Raw genomic sequence first — 21,980 nt, 5'->3', positions numbered from 1 at the left:
ATCAATTTGGCTATCTGGTCAAAGGCCATAGCAGAAGAAAATGATGCTTAAAACACCAAGACTCTGATCCAAATGAACAGCTACACCTACCCTTTTGTCTTCGACTTCCAACTCAAGACCTGTTTTTCTGAGATTTTGTTCAAATTCTTTTCTCCTTTCCTATGGAAAAACAAATCAATAAAATTATGTGAAACACTCTTGTTTGCCCAGTGATAATCAGATGGCCCTCTGCTCCTCTCATGATTGTATATAAAAGTATTTTATGTATTAGCCCCATCTTAGCACCATGTCCTGCTCTTCACCTGTACTGAAATTCGCAATACAACTATACAAATCCAATATACCAAGGAATAGTTTCCACAAAATGTACAAGACCCTATCTGAAAATATGCGCAAAACTTTACTAAATGACATTTAAAAAAAAACTTGATAAACAGAGAGATATATCATGCTTCTAGTTGGGAAGACTACTATTACAAACACATTAATACTCTTAAAAATAAATGATACATTTAATTCAATTTTAAGGCAAAATATCATTATGGCTTTTTAATCTTGAAGAACAGCATAGCTTCAGTTAGAAAAAATTTTTAATAATTAAAATAAATTAAAACCATCATTACTGGTGGGCTTCAAAACAATTCACTGACAGTTGAAAAATCTTTTGGCTTTCGTTATAATTTAAATGTGTTTATAATTTAAATATAAAGGATGTGACAGTAACTGAAAATTTAAAAGGCTTTTTGATGATACTATAGAATGCTAAGCTTCAAATGGAGAGGTCTACCTTGACATATCTTCAAACTTTACAAAGAGTAAAAGATAATTTACTGTGCTCTTTTTCTCCACTTGCAAAGTTTGCCACAGATGAGGTCTACAGTAGTGGTACAAAGTTTCCTCCCAACTACCCTTTCCTAATCGCCCTTCTTCTATGGTATTAGATTGAGGCAGACTGCAAACTCCCAGAAAACCAAAGGGAAAGGGGGAAAGAGGTGGACAAGAAAAAGGAGGAGGGACATTCAAAATATGGTTATCAGAACTGAGAAAGTGAACTACTCTTTTCACTCTCGTGTAACAAATGCTTTTGCAAGCTACATGGCTGCCAATTCCCTGAGTTCAACAAAACTGAAGAGCTAGTAGGATTGTTAGTTGATGGGCCATTAAACACTACTTTTACAATACATTACTATAATTTGGGGATAGAATTCAGGGGTTCAAAAAGATGAAAATAATAATATTTCTACTCCAATCTACTTATTTACTGAACAAGCTGAATTTATACCACCATATAAAAACAAGAGAGCAATATAGTTGAAGCTGAACTATCTCACTCTGGAAATAATTCCTGTTTATCTATAAATATTTTTAAAGCCCCTCTGTCCATCTCATTAACTGACAAACTTATGATGAGTTTATTTTTTTATCTTTGATTATTACTTGTCAAATTTTGTAGCATATTCATGATGCCTTATTAATTATATAGTTGTACAATTGTTTAAAAAATTCAAAAGAAAAAGTTTAAGGCTTAGACTGTCCTGGCTAAGGGAAATAAAAATATTTCAATGTGTACGCATATATTTGTTGCAGCAAACTTACAATTGAACAAACAAAAGACTCCCAAAGGTAAAACTTTTACTTCAGGAAAAATTTAAGTGGTGAAGATGGGATGGAAATTTTAGGTGAAGGAGAAAAATAATGTAAAATTTCAAGTGCTGAAAGAAGATTTCTTCATATAACTCATTTTTTTTAGATGAATGATGGTGAGTGTCAAATTTCCACATTTAAGTTCTATGAATATATGCTAAAAAGTGGTTTAACTGGACCATTAGCATTACATTGTAAATTACCACCTTTGCAACTATTGAAATGTAGGATCAATACTTGTAGTTGGGGAAGACTTTTAGATAGATCAGGATTTTAGGAGGGGCGGTGGATGTTCAGGAGCTTATTTTGTACCTGCCAAGTCTGAGACGTCTATGAGACTTCCAAGTAGAGACACAAAATAGTCATGTGGGAGAGAAGAATGGACTGGAAGGTGAACTTTGGAATTAGCACAAATGTCGTTTTACAATGGTGAGACAGGATGTGTCCCTGAAGAAATGTATGCAGGCTGGGTAAAGAAGAGGATTACGGACTGGACCCTGTGGTACTACAATAATAAAAGATCAGGGAGAGGGAAAAAAATCAGGGAGAGGAAAAGATTGAGAAGGAGCAACTAAAGAAATAAGAGAAAAACTAAGAGGCTATGGAGTTCTAGACTCCAGGTGAAGAGCATACATATGAGAAGGGAATGAGAAACTGTGGCACATGCTGCTATAAGGTCACTAAGATGAGGGTTGAGACTTGATCACTGGATTTATTTATATGAACATGAGCAGAATGGTTGAGGTGATGGCCTGATAAGAAAGGGTTTGAGAGGAAATGGGACAGAAAAGAATTTGAGTGAAGAATAGTAGCTGGCAGGGAAACTGAGATCAAGTGTAAGTTTCTGTTCTTCGCAAGTGGGAAGCTGAACTGAATGAAGAGGCGAGGCATGACTGCCAGACAGCCTGGAGGACCCAGCTGAGGTCCAAGGGCACAAACACGAGGTGAAAATATGTAAGTGAACTGCACGTCCTTCTTTCTGCCTGGTTCTGGCACACAGTGGGTGGAAAGGTGGGTTCGACTACAGTTGCTGTTTTGCCATGGAAGGACAACTGAGAGAGGGGCAGGGATTTGAAGGCATAGGCAATAGAGTGATTATATTTGTTGACCATGAGATTTAAGCTGGATCAGCACAAGAAAACAGGGGATAAGGACCAGAAGTGAAAAGGGGGTTAAAGTAATTAGATCTTATCTGGTCCTGCTCGAAGGAAGGGTATTAGTCAGATATGTTTGAGAGGTTGGTCAAATAGCTGGATGCCTGGATGAGATGAGAAAGATTTGTACTTATCAGTAATGACAAGTTCTAGAGGAGTGAATGGAAGAGAGATAAATGGAAACAGGTTCCAAGAAAGAGGATAGGATGCTAAAACAGTCATCTATGTAAGCATTGTGATAATCAGTAACTTATGAAGGAGTATTGGTGGAGAGAATGAGAGTGAACCAGGAGTTCAAACTGTTGAGAAATAAAAGGGAAGACCCAGGGACAGATTAACAACAGCAGCGAAGCAGGGCAATGATTAATCTGATCAGAGTTAAGCTTGGGAATTTTAGGGATGACGTAGGAAGAACCGACTGTGATCAACAATTAAATACAAGGAGAACAGGAATTTATCCATCTCCAGAAAAAGGTCCCAGTGTGAAAACCAACCACCACTTGAGAGGACTCTTGGACAAGACAATGAGCCTCAATCAAGAGCCCAGTTCCAGGGGGACATTCAGAGAAAAGGGAAATGATAACTGTGGGTGGATTTCAGGTGCTTGATGGAAGGGCTTCGAGGGAAGAAAGGGACAGGGTCTTATGGGATAATATCGATTTTTTTTTAATTTTTATTTTCTATGATATTATTTCCCACATAAGTATGTTAGTAAATGTGTGTGTATGTGCTTGTACATATGGGTTCATTTATTAATTCATATTTCAAATATCCAATATTTATTGAGCATCCACTATACTGCCACCATTGTTTTAGGCATTTGGGTATACAACACTGAACAAGACCAGTCCTTGGTCTCATGAACTTGTTATTTTATGGTGTTGGACCCAGTAAACGGATTAGACAACAAATACATAAGCTTGGAAAGTATGACTGTTATAATGAGAAGAAAACAGGATAAGGAATAGAGCATAATGTGAAGGCTATTTTGGATAGTGTGGATTAGTCCTACATTTTCAAAATGAAACTGCCTGCAAAAAAAAAAAGAAATATTATATTCAGTCATATACCTCAAATTCTGGAGGTCACATTTAATATTGTGGAGCTACATAAAAAACTATACCAGTCACTTGGAAGAAGATAAAGAAGGTAGTGCTTGAGGAGGGCACTTGACGGGATGAGCACTGAGTGTTATACTGTATGTTGGCAAATTGAACTCCAATAAAAGAATATACAAAAATAATTAAATTAAATTAAAAAAAAGAAGGTAGTGCTCAAAATGTCCAAAGAAACAAACTGACTTTACATATCTAATCCAACCTTAGGTCTTCTCACCCACACTCAGCTTTCAGTAACATTTCAGAAGCCTCTCTGACTTTTACAATTTAATTCAATTCGATGGGAACAACCCATGGGAACAACCCTGTTGAGCTACAGAAAGTGGTTCTTTTAATGATTCCTATTTCTCTCTTCTCCGTAAATACTTACTGCCTTAAAGTCCGCTTCTTTCTTCATGTCATCAACATATGAAAGCACAAAATCGATTTGCCTAATCCCATCTCGAAAGAAGATAGAATCTTTGCTTTGTTCATCTTTTTTAAACTGCAGGAGACATGAATGACACAACTTTACAGTTTTATTTTCAAATGGCAAACGCACAAGAAAAATTAGCTAAAATTTGGTCTAATTTTCTTTCAGTCCTGAAATGACAGGTGAAGACAAATCACTACAGTTTTCATCACAGGTTTTGTTTGTTTTAGAAAATTATATTTTATAAAGGAGATAGATATACATATATAAACAAGAAAGACTCAAGATAAAGCTAAGCATTTAACTACATGCATACACAACAAAAATGCTGCAATTATACCAAAACAGAAAATGAACTTATGTATACATTGATCCCAAAATGCATATTCAGAGAGAGGCTTGTTATCTTCATTAATATACCAAGTAAGTCCAATAGATAATTCATTTTTACATACTACTTTGAGGATGTAATTAATCAGAGACCAATTAATGAATCTCACTCCAAGAAAATCAACTTATGACTCATGCTTATACTCTTATTTTCATACAATTGCCAATTTCTAATTCAACTTTTGAAGGGTTAAAATAAAATCAGGGTGCAGTTAAAAATTAGAAAGCAGTAGCTTGCCAGCTGAGTTTACTACAAGTCACCACTCATGCAGATCTCCTTTCAACCCCAGTCCCTAAGTGAGACACCTTTGTTTAAAAATCTGTCATCAATTTTCTCAATAGAAGAGTAAAACTGACAAATTCAACTTTCCCATTAAGCTCCTGCTAGAGATCTTCAGAAGAAATTTCATGTTCGACTAATTTGACCTTCCTCAGAGCTTATTTTTAGTATATAATACATAATATTTGGAATATCCTGCATATAATACTTAAAGTGATGCAAGCAGATCATGCATGTGGATGTCAATGATCTCTCTAACCCTGTGGTGCAGTTAAAACTTAACACAGGCAATTTCCCAACTGCTTCAGCTAACCCGTGAATGGAGAACTGGATGTTTTTAATTTTCATATTTATGAAAATGTCATATTTAATTGTCCTATTTATGTCAGTTTATGAGTTTCTGTTATGGTACTCTATGCTGTTTTTCATCCAAGTCAAGCCTGGGAGACCTCCCCTAAAAAAGGCCTGGTTACAGGTTAGTCACGTGTAATAAGACAAAAATCTCATGTTTGACCTGGTCTACGAACAAAGTAACTATATTTTATTTAAGTGAAGGCAGAGCCATTGTGTCTTGGGAAGGACTAGTTCTTGATGTACAGGAGGAAATGAATGGGAAAATAAAGACGAAAGACACATCCAGGGAAGCTAGAGTGTCAGCATCAAAATACAGTCATTCAATTGTTATGTCTGAGTTCCCTGCACCCTAACAAAAGATGCATAATTATCTCCCTTTTCCTAAAGGAAGAAAGTAAGAGAATCTGAGAAAACAAACTGTTAACATATTACTGTTACCTCTTGATTTATAGAAGTCACTGCAGAAATGAAAAGGAAACAAAGCAAAAAAAAAATCATTTGAGCTCTTGTAAATCATCATAATATTAGCATATTTTATGAAGTCTACCAAAACTCATGGAAGCCAACTAGGGCAGGAGAAAAAAAAAGAATTAATTGGACTAAATATAATCAAAGCAAAAAAATTAGAGGAGAAAACCCAATAATCCTTATGCTTTTAGTTTGTAACAGGCAAAATATGCAGGGTAGAGATTATTTTTAAAACAATATATATTTACAACTGTTTTTATTGTTTGAACAGGTAAGTCTAGGTCCAAAGAGAAATTCTGATGACAAAAGATGTGCATATAGAATCCAACACAAATCACACTTAGAGTATTTTACTATTAGGTAGGGAATAAACAAAGTAACCAGAAGAATAGTGTCTCCAATTTTTCTGAGTATTCAGTAAAATGGGTATATATACTTCCCTCCTGAAAGCCAAATGCTACCTGGGAAAACTCAAACTTCTATGATAATGCTGTACACTAATATTAACAGTAAAATGTTTAAAATATGGAGAAATCACTGGTAACCTTGTAGAGCACTATGAGGTTCACATCTTAGTGCTGTTAAGCAAAAACTGGCTGAAGCAAACAAGGTGAGGAAAACCTGATAATTTTGTTAAGTATAACTGAAGGCTATTAAAAAACATCATTCTTCTGTTTTGCTCAAGACACGACATTAAGATAATATCTTGCAAAGTGTATATGTGTTTGTGCTTATATTTGATTTGTTCTTAGAAATGCCAATTTATAATGAGACAAACATCTGGGTACCTTTTCTTTGAATGAGACAGTTATTCTAAGGTTCATAGTCCAGGATTCCCATTGGGAGTTGATAAACTTCTAAAACTCTAGGTAAATTGTGTGTATTTGTGTATATGTATGTAATATGTGTGTGGGTATATATATTTATATATATATGCGCATATACCAAATATAAACATATATACTACATGTAGCCAATATATATAACATTATGGTATATATTAGTACACATAGTGTATATAAATATGTATACACACCAGATATATATATATTATGTGTAATATATAAATTTTATGTATATGAATAGACACACATATATATTTTTTAGAAACAGGGTCCACTTTAATCAGATCCAGAAACAATTAAGAATCACCATTCTAAAATCTCAGTTGCCTGGGGACTGGGAATCAGTGACAGTCTCTCCAGATCATCAGTGTATGTTGGAATACAAGTGACTAGGGCTATCACTACAGCCATTCAAAGCATAAGCAGCATCATTCAGCACTTGTTTTACCATAAGACGTCGTCTCAGGAACAAATTGAATCGCTTTGCAGACTGTGAAACAATCAACAGAAAGTTAGCAAATCCTCCTGACATGAAAGATTCCAAAAAAAAAAAAAAACAGGTTCGTAAATATACAACCCTTCAGTATGATCACTCAGGTGAGTGTGAGTATGTGTGCGTGTGGTGTGTGTGTGGGGGCATCTAAATTTGGAGGGTAGGAGAAGCTAGCAAGAGAGAAAGAAGAACAAATGTAGGAAGAAAACAATAAAGAATAAAAGAAAGGGGAAACAAAGAGATTTCAAAGTAAATTTCCCTAAGTTCTTTATATGGTAACTTTACATAATATGTATTTGTGGAACTGAGTTAAAGAAGAAAGGAGAGAGAAAAAAATAATGAAGGAAAGCATGAGAAGAATAGAAATGTAAAGTAAAATATGTATCCAAGTAAGTATTCCCATACATAGCAGGCAAAGAAACTAAAATTGCTACAATTATACCGTATGGTTCGGAAAGTTCACCTAATAGCATAAAATATTTCATAGCCTCCCAAAATACCAGGGGAAAGAAAGGAAAAGCCATTCGGTTATTTAAAGCTGAATTGTCTTCAATCTTCAGTCACTATGACCATTATTTTTAAAACATCAAGGCAATTACCTAAACACATCTGGGAAAATCAACAATGTTTGAAAGAAAACCAAACAATGGCACAAAAAGACAAGCACTCTGTGTATTTTATAATATAATGAAATGATAAGGATTCTAATAAAATTGTCAATAAAAAGTTTTAGTTCTTGTCATGAAAAGTTTTGCTGAAACTGTTGTCTTCTTAAAATAAGCTAAAGACGCAAGCAGTGGTGGCTACTGGAGTGAAAAATCCCTGCTCTATAAACCGAGGCTCTACTATGCATCAATGAGTTGATACTGCCATTGCTTAAGAACACAACAGACACAAGACGGAGGACAGTCATTGCACAGGGCGTATTATAAAATGTATTGTTCTGCTGGGCTAACATTTTTTCATCTTAGCGCTTTGGTTTTCTTGGGATATTTCATGAGATTCCAAGTTACTGTTAGCTTTTTCCTAAACTCATTACAGAATCATTAAGGGAAAGGATAGAGTTGTGCACTAAGGGGTCATGAAGGACCACATTGTGCCTTTCATGGGCTCTGTCTGGCCTATTTGCTTAATGTGGGCTCCTTCCACCATTATTTTTTTTTTCAATCTAAAAAGAAATAAATGAATGTATGTGTATACACACACACATATACACACTATTATATTTATGGGGGGGGGTTGTTTCTTTAATTCTGATTTTAAAAGCAATTAAAATATTTCCATGGGCTCCAAAAAGTGTCGTGGGCTCTCATAAGCATGGTGCCTACTGTGCCTAAAGAATAAGTGGGCCCATGGGGTGCCTGGGTGGCTCAGTCAGTTAAGTGTCTGCCCTCAGCTCAGGTCATGATCATGATCGGAGCCCTATGTTGGGCTCCCTGCTCAGCAGGGGAGCCTGCTTCTCCCTCTCCCTCCCCCAGCTTGTGCTGTTTCTCTGTCTTGCTCTCTCAAGTAAATAACTTTTTTTAAAAATTTTTAAAAAGTTACCTAGATGATTGCTAAAAGCCTCCTGCAATAAAAACATCTACTATCAAGTAGGTTTGCAGCTTTCTCAATATGATCTTCACAATATAAAAACCAATGAGATCAATACCAGTAGTTGGTCCTGAAACATATTGACTCGATAGTTAATATTTTTTTAAGAATTTATTTATTTGACACAGAGAGAGAGAGCACAAAGAAGGGGAGCAGCAGGCAGAAGGAGAGGGAGAAGCAGGCTCCCCCTTGAGCAGGGAGCTCAAAGCAGGGCTGGATCCCAGGACCCCGGGACTATGACCCGAGCAGAAGTCAGATGCTTAACCAACTGGGTCATCCAGGCACCCCAGTTATTTTTTTTTTAAATTTTTTCCCAGTTAATATTTTTTAAACTCAATTTTAAATATATTAAAAGATCTCCACCAAAGGATCTGTTTATAAAAAGATAAAATTACATTCTAGGGACAAAAATTATAGAATTAATAACCTTATTATGTATTTCCATCATGTGCTAAATTATGCTTGCTTTTTAAAAAAATGATTAACAGTGAAACTATTTATTTCTGGTTTTCTGGAAGCACTGAATTTTTTAATATGGTAAATCATCATATTTAATGTACACATATTTCTTGCCTTTTTCATAATAGTACCAAAATATTAAAATAAATTTTCATTTATCAAAAACTTTTCATAAAATGTTTTCTCTATGTAACTTCAATTCATTAAATTTAACCAAATTTATTTGTAAGAAGACACTTCAGAGTCCTATCTCTAGGAACAGAGTTGATAATCTGTATTATTGGTATCACATAGTAGGAGTTGTCAACAGCATCTCTGTCTCATTATATATTAGTTTTTATCACTCATCTACATTCCTCTTTCTTTATGTATTTCTTTTTTTCTCACACCTTTCCTTGGCCATTTTTTAATGCTTTCGATGGGCCAGCTACCGAGCCATATAGGCACTACCTAGTGTGGTGTGGCAGGCATCACTTCAGAGATTGCTGACTCCAGGTCCTGGCTCAGCTACCTGATCACTGGTAAGAGATCAGCAAGGAGTGAAAGTCCAATATCACAGACAATTCTGGAATGTATACTGTAAATGAATGAAAATCAATATAATTCATGGAGCTGTAATACAATAAGCCATCCGATGCTCTGAATTTCTAAACAAGAAAAAGTCCATTCGCTCTTGAGATTTCAATTTCACATTTAAAACTACATTAATCCTTGATGTTAAGGCTACAAGATACTCAACCTACAAACTATAAAACCCACTTACTGAGTGGATCCTACACAACAACTAAATTTAAACAAAAACCATAGTACTGGCATATCTTAATTTCTTTGTGCCAAACACAAAGTATACTCTGTTACACTAATCAGATAAATCCTATGAATTATTAGCAAATGGTAATAAGGACATATAACCCCCCAAACAGAACTTAGGTTGAATTTACTGGAGAAGATCCTTCTAATGGAATTTTAAGGATTGATTTCTTAGGAATTCACTGTGAAATGGGATTTTATTTTATGAATCTCTAATACCCTTATGCTTAAGACTTTTCCTAACTATGTGTGTATATCGGTTGCTTCACATGAAACTTCTGAAGTTAAATTAACAAAATATATTATTTTATCAACAGGAGTATACTTGACAACTTTGGCTTATACACTATTGGCCATAAATATGCAGAGTTCAATTTTAAATACACGACTGACACATTTCCAAAAGGCCCCAGACAGGCACTGCAATTCATTGCTGATGTAGACCAATACGCAGAAATACGGTTTCTCCCTCATTTCCAAAAATTCAAATAATATATTAAAATTATTCATTATTGTTTTTGTAATAACATATTTACTTATAATTTTTACTTTTTTAACTAGTGTATATGTATATTTCATATATATATATGAAATGCAATAACATAAAATGTTTGCTCTAGTATTTCTTTTCTGGCCAACATTATTACTCATTTCATAATTAAGTCTGAAATATATTTTGTCATGCATGTTTTAAAAAATTAACTATTCCAGGTATCAAATATAGTGTTTATAGTACTCTAAGCAAAGAATAGAGTGGATCAGAATTTTTATAACAATGAATATTCTAGTGAGGCTTCTGAATATGCTATATTAAATACTTTAACAACTATACGTGAAAAAAAAAAACAGTAAATATTTCCCAATACTACTATCATCTTTTTATGTTAACTGAGACCACATAAAAGGATGCTTACATGTTGAATAAGCCTAAAATCAAAGATTAAAAGAATGTAGCAGAGAGTCTTTTATATGTTTCCATTTCATACAGGTAAACCTCACTTTTCTCAAGGCCAGTCTGACTTCCTTTGTGAAGACCCTCACATAGGGAGAGCTCTGCGTCTTCTGACATTCTACTTCCTTCGTGTCTATACTACTCATGCAGCACAATATGGTGCTTTAGGATATCTCATATGCTTTAATCTTTGCATGTTTGCACTAATAGAGATCTAAAGGAAAAGTCAAGGGAAAATTCCAGGAACAAAGAGCAAAAAGATAAAATCTAAAATGAGAAACAATGTGAGGCAATCCTGGCAAACCCTGTAGTTTAGTATTTGCCAACAATAATTTCCAAAAGAGAGCATATGTAAAATACAGGAAGGAAATAATCATTATACTGAAGAAAGATTTTTCCTTAGCTGAAAACGAATGCACAAATCTTAGGACAGAAATTATCCCTTCATGTGCCATGAAAGATCAGTGAAAGAAGATCACGTTTAGAAGAATGTCCAAGCTCTGAGGCTTTGAGAAATATTTCAACATTGAGAAATATTTCAGACATGCACACCTAAACAAAAACAAACTGAAAACAACTGATTACCTACAATGGAATGAGAATCAAAATGGCACCAGGTTTCTCATGAACAACACCAGATTCACTAAGACAGGAGCTGTACCTTTAAAGGTTTCCAGGAAAAGTTATTTTGAACCTACCGAGACAAACTATACTGTGCACTATATTCCTTTTACTTTTCCTTCTCGCCTATTTTTGAAATGACTCTATTTTTAACCTCTACTAGCTGGTTATTTATTCCCTTATGTATATTATTACCCCAAAATAATAAATACACCTCTAAGTTATTGGGATCAGATATGAGGTCATAAGTTTACTACTTTCTGGACAATGCAAATACCTTTGAACACCCTAAGTCCTACTCTGCTTATTATTCCACCATGTATTTCTCATTTCTGTATATCTTTTAAACCCAAGATAATAATTATTTATGCATATATATTAAAATGTCTAATTGAAAGTTGAAAAAAATAAGATCAACAAAATATAAACTATTTCTGAACATATTTACCAATAGATGTGCAAGACATATACTGAAAATGAAATTGTTGTTGAGATGGATTAAAGATCAAAAAAAGAGATATACTTCATATTCATGTATCAAAAGATCAGTATTGTTAAGATACAGTTTCTTCTCTAATTTTTCTAAAATTCTATGCAACACCAATCAAAATAACCAGTAAGATTTATTATTTTTTAAGATGATTCTAAAATGTATACAGAAATGCAAGAGACGTCTCGGTGGCTCAGCGGTTGAGTGTCTGCCTTTGGCTCAGGGTGTGCCTGGAGTCCCAGGATAGAGTTCCGCATTGGGCTCTCCACATGGAGCCTGCTTCTCCCTCTGCCTGTGTCTCTGCCTCTCTCAGGAATAAATAAATAAAATCTTTAAAAAAATGCAAAGAATCTAAAATAAGCCAAACGATTTTGATAAGGGAAAACAAAGTAGGAGTAACCACTACTTTGCCTGATGTTAATACTTACTCCAAAGCAGAAGTAATCAAAACAGTACCATCCTGGCATAAGAACAGACAGATGATGTGGGACAGAACAGAGAGTTTAGAAGTAAACTCACATATATACAGTCAAATGGTTTCCCACTGAAGTCGCAGTGTAATTTCTGAGAAAAGGACTGTCATTTGAACAGACAGTGCTGTATTTATATTAAAAATAAATTTCAATCCTCATCACAAGTCACCTACAAAAGTTAATTCCAAATAGATCTCAGGCTAAAAGTAAAAGTTAAAACCATAAAACTGAAGACAATCTGAGAAAAATCTCTTACTTTGGTGTACACAAAAATCTCTTAGATAGAACACAGGAAGCATGGATCATAAAAGAAAAAGATGAGAAATTAATATCCAAACCCTTCAAAATGTGTTAAAAGATCTGAAGGAAAGTCTCAGACTGGGAGAAAATATTTGCAATGAAAACACCTGACAAAGGTCTTGTGTTCAGAATACATAAACACTCTTAGACATCAACAGGAAGTTAATCAACTCGATTTTTAAAATTATACAAAAGATCTGAAAGGACAGTTCACAGAAGAAGATATGTGAATGGTCAATAAGCCCATGAAAAGGTGTGTAATACCATTATTTATCTGGGAAATGAGAACTGAAATCATAGGATACCACTATCTTCCATTAGATTATTAAACTAAAAAGCTGACAATATCAAGTGTTGGTGAGGGTACAGACCAACTACAACTCTCATACATTACTTATAGGAAAGAAAAATTAGTAACCACTTTTAAAAATAGTTCAGCAATTTCATATAAATGTACACATACTCTTTCATATGACCCAGAAATTTTACTCCTAGGAAATTAATCAAGATCAATTAAAATACATGTCTATAAAAACTATTTGTCTCACTTGAATGTTCCTAACAGTTTCATTTATAATGGTTCCCAAACTGAAAAGAGTATGAATATCTATCAACAGGTGAATGGATAAACAAAATTTGGCATATCCATTCAATGAAATACTATTTAGCAATAAAACTAAATAAATTGATAAAAAACTAAAGATATGTTCAACAAGATTTAATTTACCAATATCATTTGAAATTCCGATGTATCTCAGCAACATTATGCTGAACAAAAGAAGCCAGACACAAAATAGTATATAGAATTTGATACCATTCACATAGCACTTTAGAAACAAAAAATCAAATCATTGGTTGCCTTAGAGCAGCAAAAGGACATTTTTTGAGATAAAAGAAATCTGTATCTTGATTGTTATGGTTTGTTAAAAACTCATGAAACTGTACACTTAAAATAGTGCATCTCACTATATATAATGTATAAACCATAAAGATGATAACTCTTAAAAAAAGTTTTTGGTTTAAACAACTAGAAATTTGGACTGTGTGTAGCTGGAATATGAAATATTATATATATATATATTAAACATTATTCAGCCATAAAAAAGAATGAAATTGTATGACTTGCAATGACATGGATGGAGCTACAGAGTATAATGCTAAGCAAAAAATGTCAGAGAAAGACAAATATATATGATCTCACTCATATATGGAATTTAGTAAACGAAACAAACAACCAAAGGTGGAAAATAGAAAGAAAAACAAACCAAGAATCAGACTCTTCACTCTAGAAACAAGCTGATAATTACCAGAGGGGAGGAGGTGTCGGGATGGGTGAACAAGGTGATTGGGATTAAGGAGTGTGCTTGTCATGATGAGCACTGGGTATGTATGGAATTGCTGACTTGCTGTATTGTACTCCATGTAACACTGAATGCTAACTATACTGTAAATAAAATAAAAACTTAAAAACAAATAAATTAATGCAATGTACTATCCTAGACAGGATCCTGAAATAGAAAAAGGACATTAGGGAAAAACCAAGGAAATCTAAGTATGGGCTTCAGTTAATATAACCATTATAACCATTAATAACATATTAATGGTTCATTAATTGTACCATGCTAATTAATGCAAGATGCTAATAACAGGTGAATATGGATATGGGGTGTAAGTAATTTTATGTACTATATTCATAATAAATCTGTAAATCTAAAACTATACTAAAATAAAAAGATTATTTCAAAAAAGCTTACTGTTTAATTTTCACAACTTACTGTTTAACAATATTTGTCTTTAACTATATTGACATAAAAAATGAAATATCATAAATCATTTTTAAAATCATTTGGAATCTGGAATTTTAGTTACTAACATATGACATAATGGGGAAATTATTTACAACTCCTATCACAGGCAGGGGGATAACAATAAAACTATAAACAGCTCCGAAAATAATCAAGAGAAAATAGAAAAACCTAACAGCTTGACAGGAAAATAGAATAAATGAACAGAGTTATCCAGAAAAATAAATTAAAATGACCAACAACATAAGGAAAGATGAATATCCCCCTTGAAATAAGAGAAATGCAAATTTAAACCACACTAAGATACACAACTAACTAATGGAGCTCCCAATGGCCACTAGCTATCGCATTACCAGAGAGACAAAAATCTACTCGTGACAACATGCTATTGATGAGGCTGTGGGCAAATAGGCATTCTCAGGAACTTGTAGGAAATGCAAAGCAGGAGCACCTGGGTGGCTCAGTGGTTGAGCGTCTGCCTTTGGCTCAGGTCCTGATCCTGGGGTCCTGGGATCGGGTCCTGCATCAGGCTTCATGGATATGGGGTGTAAGGAATTTTATATTCATAATAATTACTATATTCATAATAAATCTGTAAATCTAAAACTATACTAAAATAAAAAGATTGTTTCAAAAAAGCTTACTGTTTAATTTCACAACTTACTGTTTAACAATATTTGTCTTTAACAATATCCCCTGCCCCGGGGGAGCCTGCTTCTCCCTCTGCCTATGTTTCTGCCTCTCTCTGTGTCTCTCATGAATAAATGAGTCAGATCTTAAAAAAATATATAAAAGAAATGCAAAGCTGAGGGGAATTTTGCAATATGTGGCCAAATTACATATATGCTTATTCTTTTATACAGAAATCTTATTTAGAAAGATAACACTGGCCAAAATATTATAAGACTGTAACAATATTTGGAGAAAAAAAGATTAAAAAACAATCCAAATTGCATCAATAAAGGGATTGAATGAATACACTATGCTAACCCTCCACAAAGTAATATTATGCAACATACAACTGGATAGGATGGAAATCTATATCAATATTGCATGAACTCAGGTTATGTTAAGTGAAAAACAAGGAACAAACAAATACATATGTATGTGTACACACACACATACACACACACCCATATATGGAAAAGTAAAGGACACATTAAAAGGATAAACCAAAAATAAATAAGTAAATAAAAAATAAAAGGATAAACCAAATAAAAATGATTACTACAGAGGATTAAGAGGAAAAATCAGGAAGAAAATTTTCTCTGAAAATGCTTTGTTTCATAATTTCATCCTCAAATAGATTTACCTTCAAGTGGGGTAAATTGCTTGAAGCGGGTACCTTCAAGCAAAACTTCAGGGCTTCTTGCTTGTACCAACCCCTCCAACGACTTAGACAGACACTAACAATGTGTTCTCATGGCCAAATATTTTGTGAATTTCGTAAAGTAAATTATCGTTCTATCATTCTTCTTAAAGAATGGCACCAAAATAGCCTAAGATTTAGGCTCCACTAAACCATATTTGATCAATGGTTTTCAACTTTGGAATCAAGTAAATGTTTCACACAATCCAAAAAAAGAAAAAAGAAAAAGAGAGAGAGAGAACCAAAGAACCAACAAAGCTGCAGTTATTATGATTTGATCAACCCCACATCCTTCATTCTGGAACGTTATAGATTAGCATGCTACCGAAAAGCAAAACATTACCCATTTTAAAACTGTCAGTATAAAAATATAACTCTATTTCCCCATCTTCCCAAACAGCATCTTTTTTTTTTTTTTTACCAAGCAATTAGTGAAAATGTTCAAATCCCTTTATCCTCTTAACTGATATTCAACTCTGATTTTTAAATAAACTGTACTTCATAATTTTTCTCACGAATGCACTTAACAGGTAAAAGAAATGAAGGGATCAAGTATGAAGAAAGAACACTAAACCAGAATTCAGAAACTCGAGTTCTGGTCCAGGATCTGCTTCTTCAGCAGCTGGATAATTTTGGCCAAGTCATTAAACCTCCCAGACCCTTCATTCTTTTTTTCTCATTTATAAAACAGAGAGATTTAAAATGTAAAGCAGATGGCTATGCTTTATGGGTCATTCTCATTAATTCGTTTGAGGTTACTTTTTCTCCCCATAAGAAATAGATTTTTTTCCAAAGTAATAAATTCCTAAATATTACATATGAGCACCTGAAAAATAACTGACATGGAAAAGAGAGCATCACCCTCTCTGACCATAAAAGACCCCCTTTGCGCCCATGCAGGGAAGTATAGGAATGATGGCTGCTCACCACTGGTTCTTCTCCGATGAGGAAGCTGGTCTCTCTGCTGCTCAGGGGCTGCTGACGGTAACATGGGGGAGACAGGATGCTGTTAGTAACCGTGCAAGTGGGGAGCATATAACTTGCAACAACAAAAAATTCTAGGTTCTCAATATAGAAACACTAAACTTGCAATTGAGAGGACTTACAAAACACCTGAGATTGAAGGCAAAAACTCTGTATATATGTGCATCTGTGCACTTGTGTGCTCCTGCTGCATGTGTGTGTGTGTGTGGAGAGGGAGAAAGAGCTTGAGAGAGAACAAGAATTCCGAAGGTACCTTCATCAAATCACGAAAAAAAAAAATGGGAGATGCAAGAAACGGTTAAGAAACTACTATATTACAAAGAGGTAACAGAGAGTGCCACCCTCTAATGATGCCGAGTCCTGAACAGGACCACAAGGAAAGGGAGAATTAATTGGCTATTGGAGGCCTTCCTTTTCGACATTTGTTTGGAATCCCTAAATAAATATTAATATTCATATTAACTAATGTAATTGGTAAATATTAATTAAAATCATTGAATAACATCATCATTTTATTTAATTTACTAAATAATTAAATTATTAAATCAAGTGAATACCTTAGTAAACATACCACCAGGATTCTTAAGGACCTGCACTTACAACTCAAGGAAAAAAAGCCATGCATGGATATAGATACACACAAAAAACACCTGTAATTAAAGCAATAGCTATGTTGCTCTGGTGTATGGTGGATTTTTAAATCCTCACGTTCCACGACAGATGGCACACCACAGCACATGCTCCTGAAACCACACACTATCACTTCTCTGCAGTCCCCACTGACAGATACCGCAGGGTGCTATGGAGAGGCAGCAGCCAGCCGAAGTGACCGGAAGCTCATGTCTATAGACTAGGAATTCACTTACCTGGTTCTTGGAAAAAAAAAAATCACAAACAGCATCTCATTATGCCCAGGTGATGTTGGGCAGATGAGTTTTGAAAACAGGAGATAAAAAGTACTATCAACATAAAAAAACAAACAAACAAAACAAAACCTCAAAGGGCACTTTGGAAACACATCCAAGGCTACAAAAGTTAAGTTGCAAAATGTGCCACACACGCACACACTACAAGGAGCAACAACAACAACAACAACACAAACCTAATAATTTGTCTGTGTTCTTAAGGAGGACAAGGAAGAGAATTTTGAAAACCTATTAATTTTCATATTGCAGTATTCAAAATAAATTCCATGAAAAGATGAAATCGGGGTGCCTGGGTGGCTCAGTTAGGCAGCTGCCTTTGGTTCAGGTCATGATTGCGGAGTCCTGGGATCAAGCCCCACATTGGGCTCTCTGCTCAGTGGGAGCCTGCTTCTCCCTCTGCCCCTCATCCATTTGTGCTCGCTCTCTCTCGCTCTCTCAAATAAATAGATAAAATCTTAAAAAAAGATGACATCATCTATGGTATTAAAGCTATACTGAAACAGTGGGAAGAACTAAGGCAGACTGAGTCTAAGAGTAAATAGTCGCTCAAAATCCTCTTTAACTAATCTGTGTTCTGCCGATGGACCTTGAATGCATTCCGTTAACTCGCCTAAATACATCACATATGAGCTAATGGATATCTCAATCACTCAATTCCAAAACGGCAACCTCAATAAATCGTTTTATTTCTGTATTTCTGCCTTTAAGATAATATGTATATTCATTATGGCTTCACTTTCTGTTGACTCCTCATCACATAATTTTTTTTCAATAATGCTAGATAATGATCAGCTGTTTAACTTACAAGAAGGTACAAAAAAACCCTAAAATGTCCCAAAAGCAACCGGGCTGGTCAGTGGACACTCTCTCACTGGAAGAAATACCAACATGCTGCGACTTCCCAATCAAAAGCTGCAGGTGCATCTTCAGTTTGCACAATAAAATTCACAGAGGTCCCTTCATACTTTTTGCTGAGCATTTCATTGCTTCATTTATCACTGACCTCAGTCTCAGGCCAAAGGAGAATCTGTGCTGTTCTCAATTCTAAATTTCCCTCTTCCAGGGCCACGACTTTCCTGTCCCAGGCTGCCTCTTTCCCTGACCCCGACCATTACGGAATGGAGGGAGGTGGTACACAATGGCATGAAATGAATACATAGATGAATGAATGATGCAAACTTCCAGGAGCCAAAGAAACCTGGCAATATTCTGAAGATCTACAAAACCCCATAGAAACTACATAGCAATCCTGAGGATTCCAAGTATAAGAAGCAATTATTTGGAAATTGAAATTTTTTGGGGAAAAAGACAGGATTCTTAAAACAGTATTCTTTTTTTTTAATAAAATAATTTTTGATTGGTGTTCAATTTACCAACATACAGAATAACACCCAGTGCTCATCCCGTCAAGTGTCCCCCTCATTAAAATAGTATTCTTAAAGAAGTAATATTGTAGAGTAATTAAGAGAGCAAGCTCTGAAATCAGCCTGCCTGGGTTCCGAGGCCCAACTCCAGAATTCTACAGATATAACAATAAACTAGTTTAGATAGGCTCATTTTAGAGACTCTCCCAAACCTTTTTCTTCAATTATACATGTAAACTTGAGCAGTTAACCTCTTCATGCCACAGTTTCAGTACAGTGAAGTTAAATATGATAACACATGGGACGTTTTCAATAAATGTTGACATTTTAAGTTATTTTTTGCTTCATTTCTACTAATCGTATCACAGATTTAATATAGTTATCATGCTACAAATTTTTAATTCACATGCATTCTCTGGATCTCCCCCAAAATTCTAATAATGTTCTGCGATGACCTGTATTAATTGTAGATCAGAAGGTAATACCCTAGAATTTAGTCCTTTTAAAGTTTAAGCAATCATAAAAGCAGAGATGATTCAAAAGTAGATAATTTTAAAATACTGAGCCTACAATTTCTATGTATTCTTTTTTGTAAAAGACCCAAATATTCATAGCTATGAATTTGCTCATAGACTAAATCGAATTATTCTACTCACCTTCGCCTCAATCCAAAACTGGAATGAATATTCTCGTAATTAAAGTGTCCTTTTCAAAAGGCTGACTACAATGTAAATTTTGTATCTTTATAGCATTTGAGTCAATAAAAGGAAATCAAGTTAAGCACTGAGGGAAAGTTAAATAAGTTGTATTCACTTACTGTTTTTTTTCTTTTCATGTTGAAATGATTATGGATTTATAGAAATTTGCGAAGATAGCAGAGAAATCCCACCAACTGGGTTGCCCCCAGTGACCAATACCTCACATAACTGTGATACAACCTCGAAACCAGGAAACTGCCATGAGTACAAGGCACGTATTCAGGATTGTGCTGCTGCATCACGTATGTACACTTGAGTAAGAACCAGCACAATTAATACACAGAGCACTTCTAACCAGAGATTTCCCCTTGAGCTACTCCTTTTAAAGTTTTATCTACTTCCCTCCCTCTGAACGTGCATAACCCCTAGCAACCACTAATTTTTCCTCCGTCTCTGTAATATTGTCATCTCAAGAGCTATAAAAATCGAATCATATAGTATATGGCCTTTGAGGGTTGTTGTTGTTGTTTTTCATTTAAGCTCAATGCCCTGGAGATCCATTCAAGCTGTGTGTGTGTATCAAAAGCTCATTTCTTTTTATTGGTGGGTAGTAGTCCATGCTAAGGCATGCGGCTTATTACAGTTTGTTTAACCAGTCACCTACTGGAGCACAATCAGGTGGTTTCTACTCTGGGCTACTACAAATAAAGCCACTGAAAACACTTGTGCAAAGGTTTTTGTGTGCTTATAAGTTGTCATTTCTGTGGGATAAAGGCCCAAGGGTGTGATTACGGAGCCATAGGGTTAAGTGTATGTTTAGTCTTTTAAGACACTGCCCCGCAGTTTCCTAACATGACTGCCCCCATTTTACGTCCCACCAGCAGTGCATGGGAGACCCAGTGTCCCTGCAGCTTCTCCAGGTTTTGGTATTGTCACTATTTTCCATTTTAAATGGTGTGTTCTCATGGGCGTACAGTGAAATCCAACTTTGGTCTTATTTTGCAATTCCTTAATTGCTGGTCATCATGAACATCTTTTATTTGCCAAATGCATGTGTTTGCCATCTTTATCCTATTTAAGGTAATATATCATCGTGTACTTTACTCATTTGGGTTGGCTGCTTTTCAAAAATGGGTTTTGCTGTTTCTTCGTAATACCACACATAGGGGGAAACTTTTGTCAGATATGTGACGTGGACATATTTTCTCCAGATCTGCAGCTTGGTGGTTCCTCTTACCAGGATCTTCCATAGAACAACAGCTCTTAAATTTGAAAAAGTCCAATTTATGAATTGTTTTTCTATGGATGGATCATGCTTTTACATCAGTCTAACACCTCTTTAGCCACACCTACTTTCCACAGATTTTTCTCCTCTATTTTTTCTTCAAAAAGTTGCATGGTTTTACATTTAAGCCTGTGATCAATGTCGAATTAATTTTTGTATAAAGATGAGGTTTAAGTTAAAGTTCTTAATTAAAAAAATAAATAAAGTTCTTAATTTTGCCTATAGATATCCAAATCCTCCAGCACCACTTGCTGAAAAAGATTATTGTTTCTCCATTGAATTTTTACACATATGTACAAAATCATTTGGGTGTACTCGTGTAGGACTATTCTTGCCATTTCCAATCTGCTTCATTAATCAACATGCCGCTCTCTGCAAATGCCACAGTGTCTTGCTTGCTTAAACTGCAGCCAAAAAGTCAAGTCTTTGAATTGGGTAGAGTGATTCTTCCCACTTTCTTTTTCTCTCTTCTACTTCCGGTGATTTTCGTATAAATTTTAGAACACTTCTGTCTATTTCTAGAAAAAGTCTTGCTGAGACTTCAATAGGAATTGCATTGACCTATATACCAATTTGGGCTTCCACGTGTTCACTGCTCAGAGAAATGTAATTTCTGTATGAAATTTGCTTCTTAGTTCCAGGGGGGATTTGTTTTGCTTTGTTTTGTTTTTTGGAGGGGTGGGCTGTGGGTGT

General features: G+C 34.9%; 1 protein-coding gene across 1 annotated transcript in view; it reads right to left on the bottom strand.

Moving 5' to 3' along the window:
- Positions 1–17,983, bottom strand: part of ANO5 (anoctamin 5) — a 70,849-nt gene extending 52,866 nt beyond the window's left edge. Inside the window, 5 exon segments of the mRNA NM_001168413.1 lie at positions 91–159; positions 4,287–4,400; positions 7,114–7,155; positions 16,961–17,036; positions 17,907–17,983. Of these exon segments, the coding sequence (NP_001161885.1) occupies positions 91–159; positions 4,287–4,400; positions 7,114–7,155; positions 16,961–17,036; positions 17,907–17,983 (378 nt within the window).
- Positions 17,984–21,980: the final 3,997 nt, after the last annotated feature.

Source organism: Canis lupus, chromosome 21, assembly GCF_011100685.1.
Source record: "Canis lupus familiaris isolate Mischka breed German Shepherd chromosome 21, alternate assembly UU_Cfam_GSD_1.0, whole genome shotgun sequence".
Taxonomy (NCBI): Eukaryota; Metazoa; Chordata; class Mammalia; order Carnivora; family Canidae; genus Canis; species Canis lupus.
The sequence above is the reverse complement of the archived record's forward strand: the minus strand, read 5'-3'. Positions and strand labels throughout refer to the sequence as shown.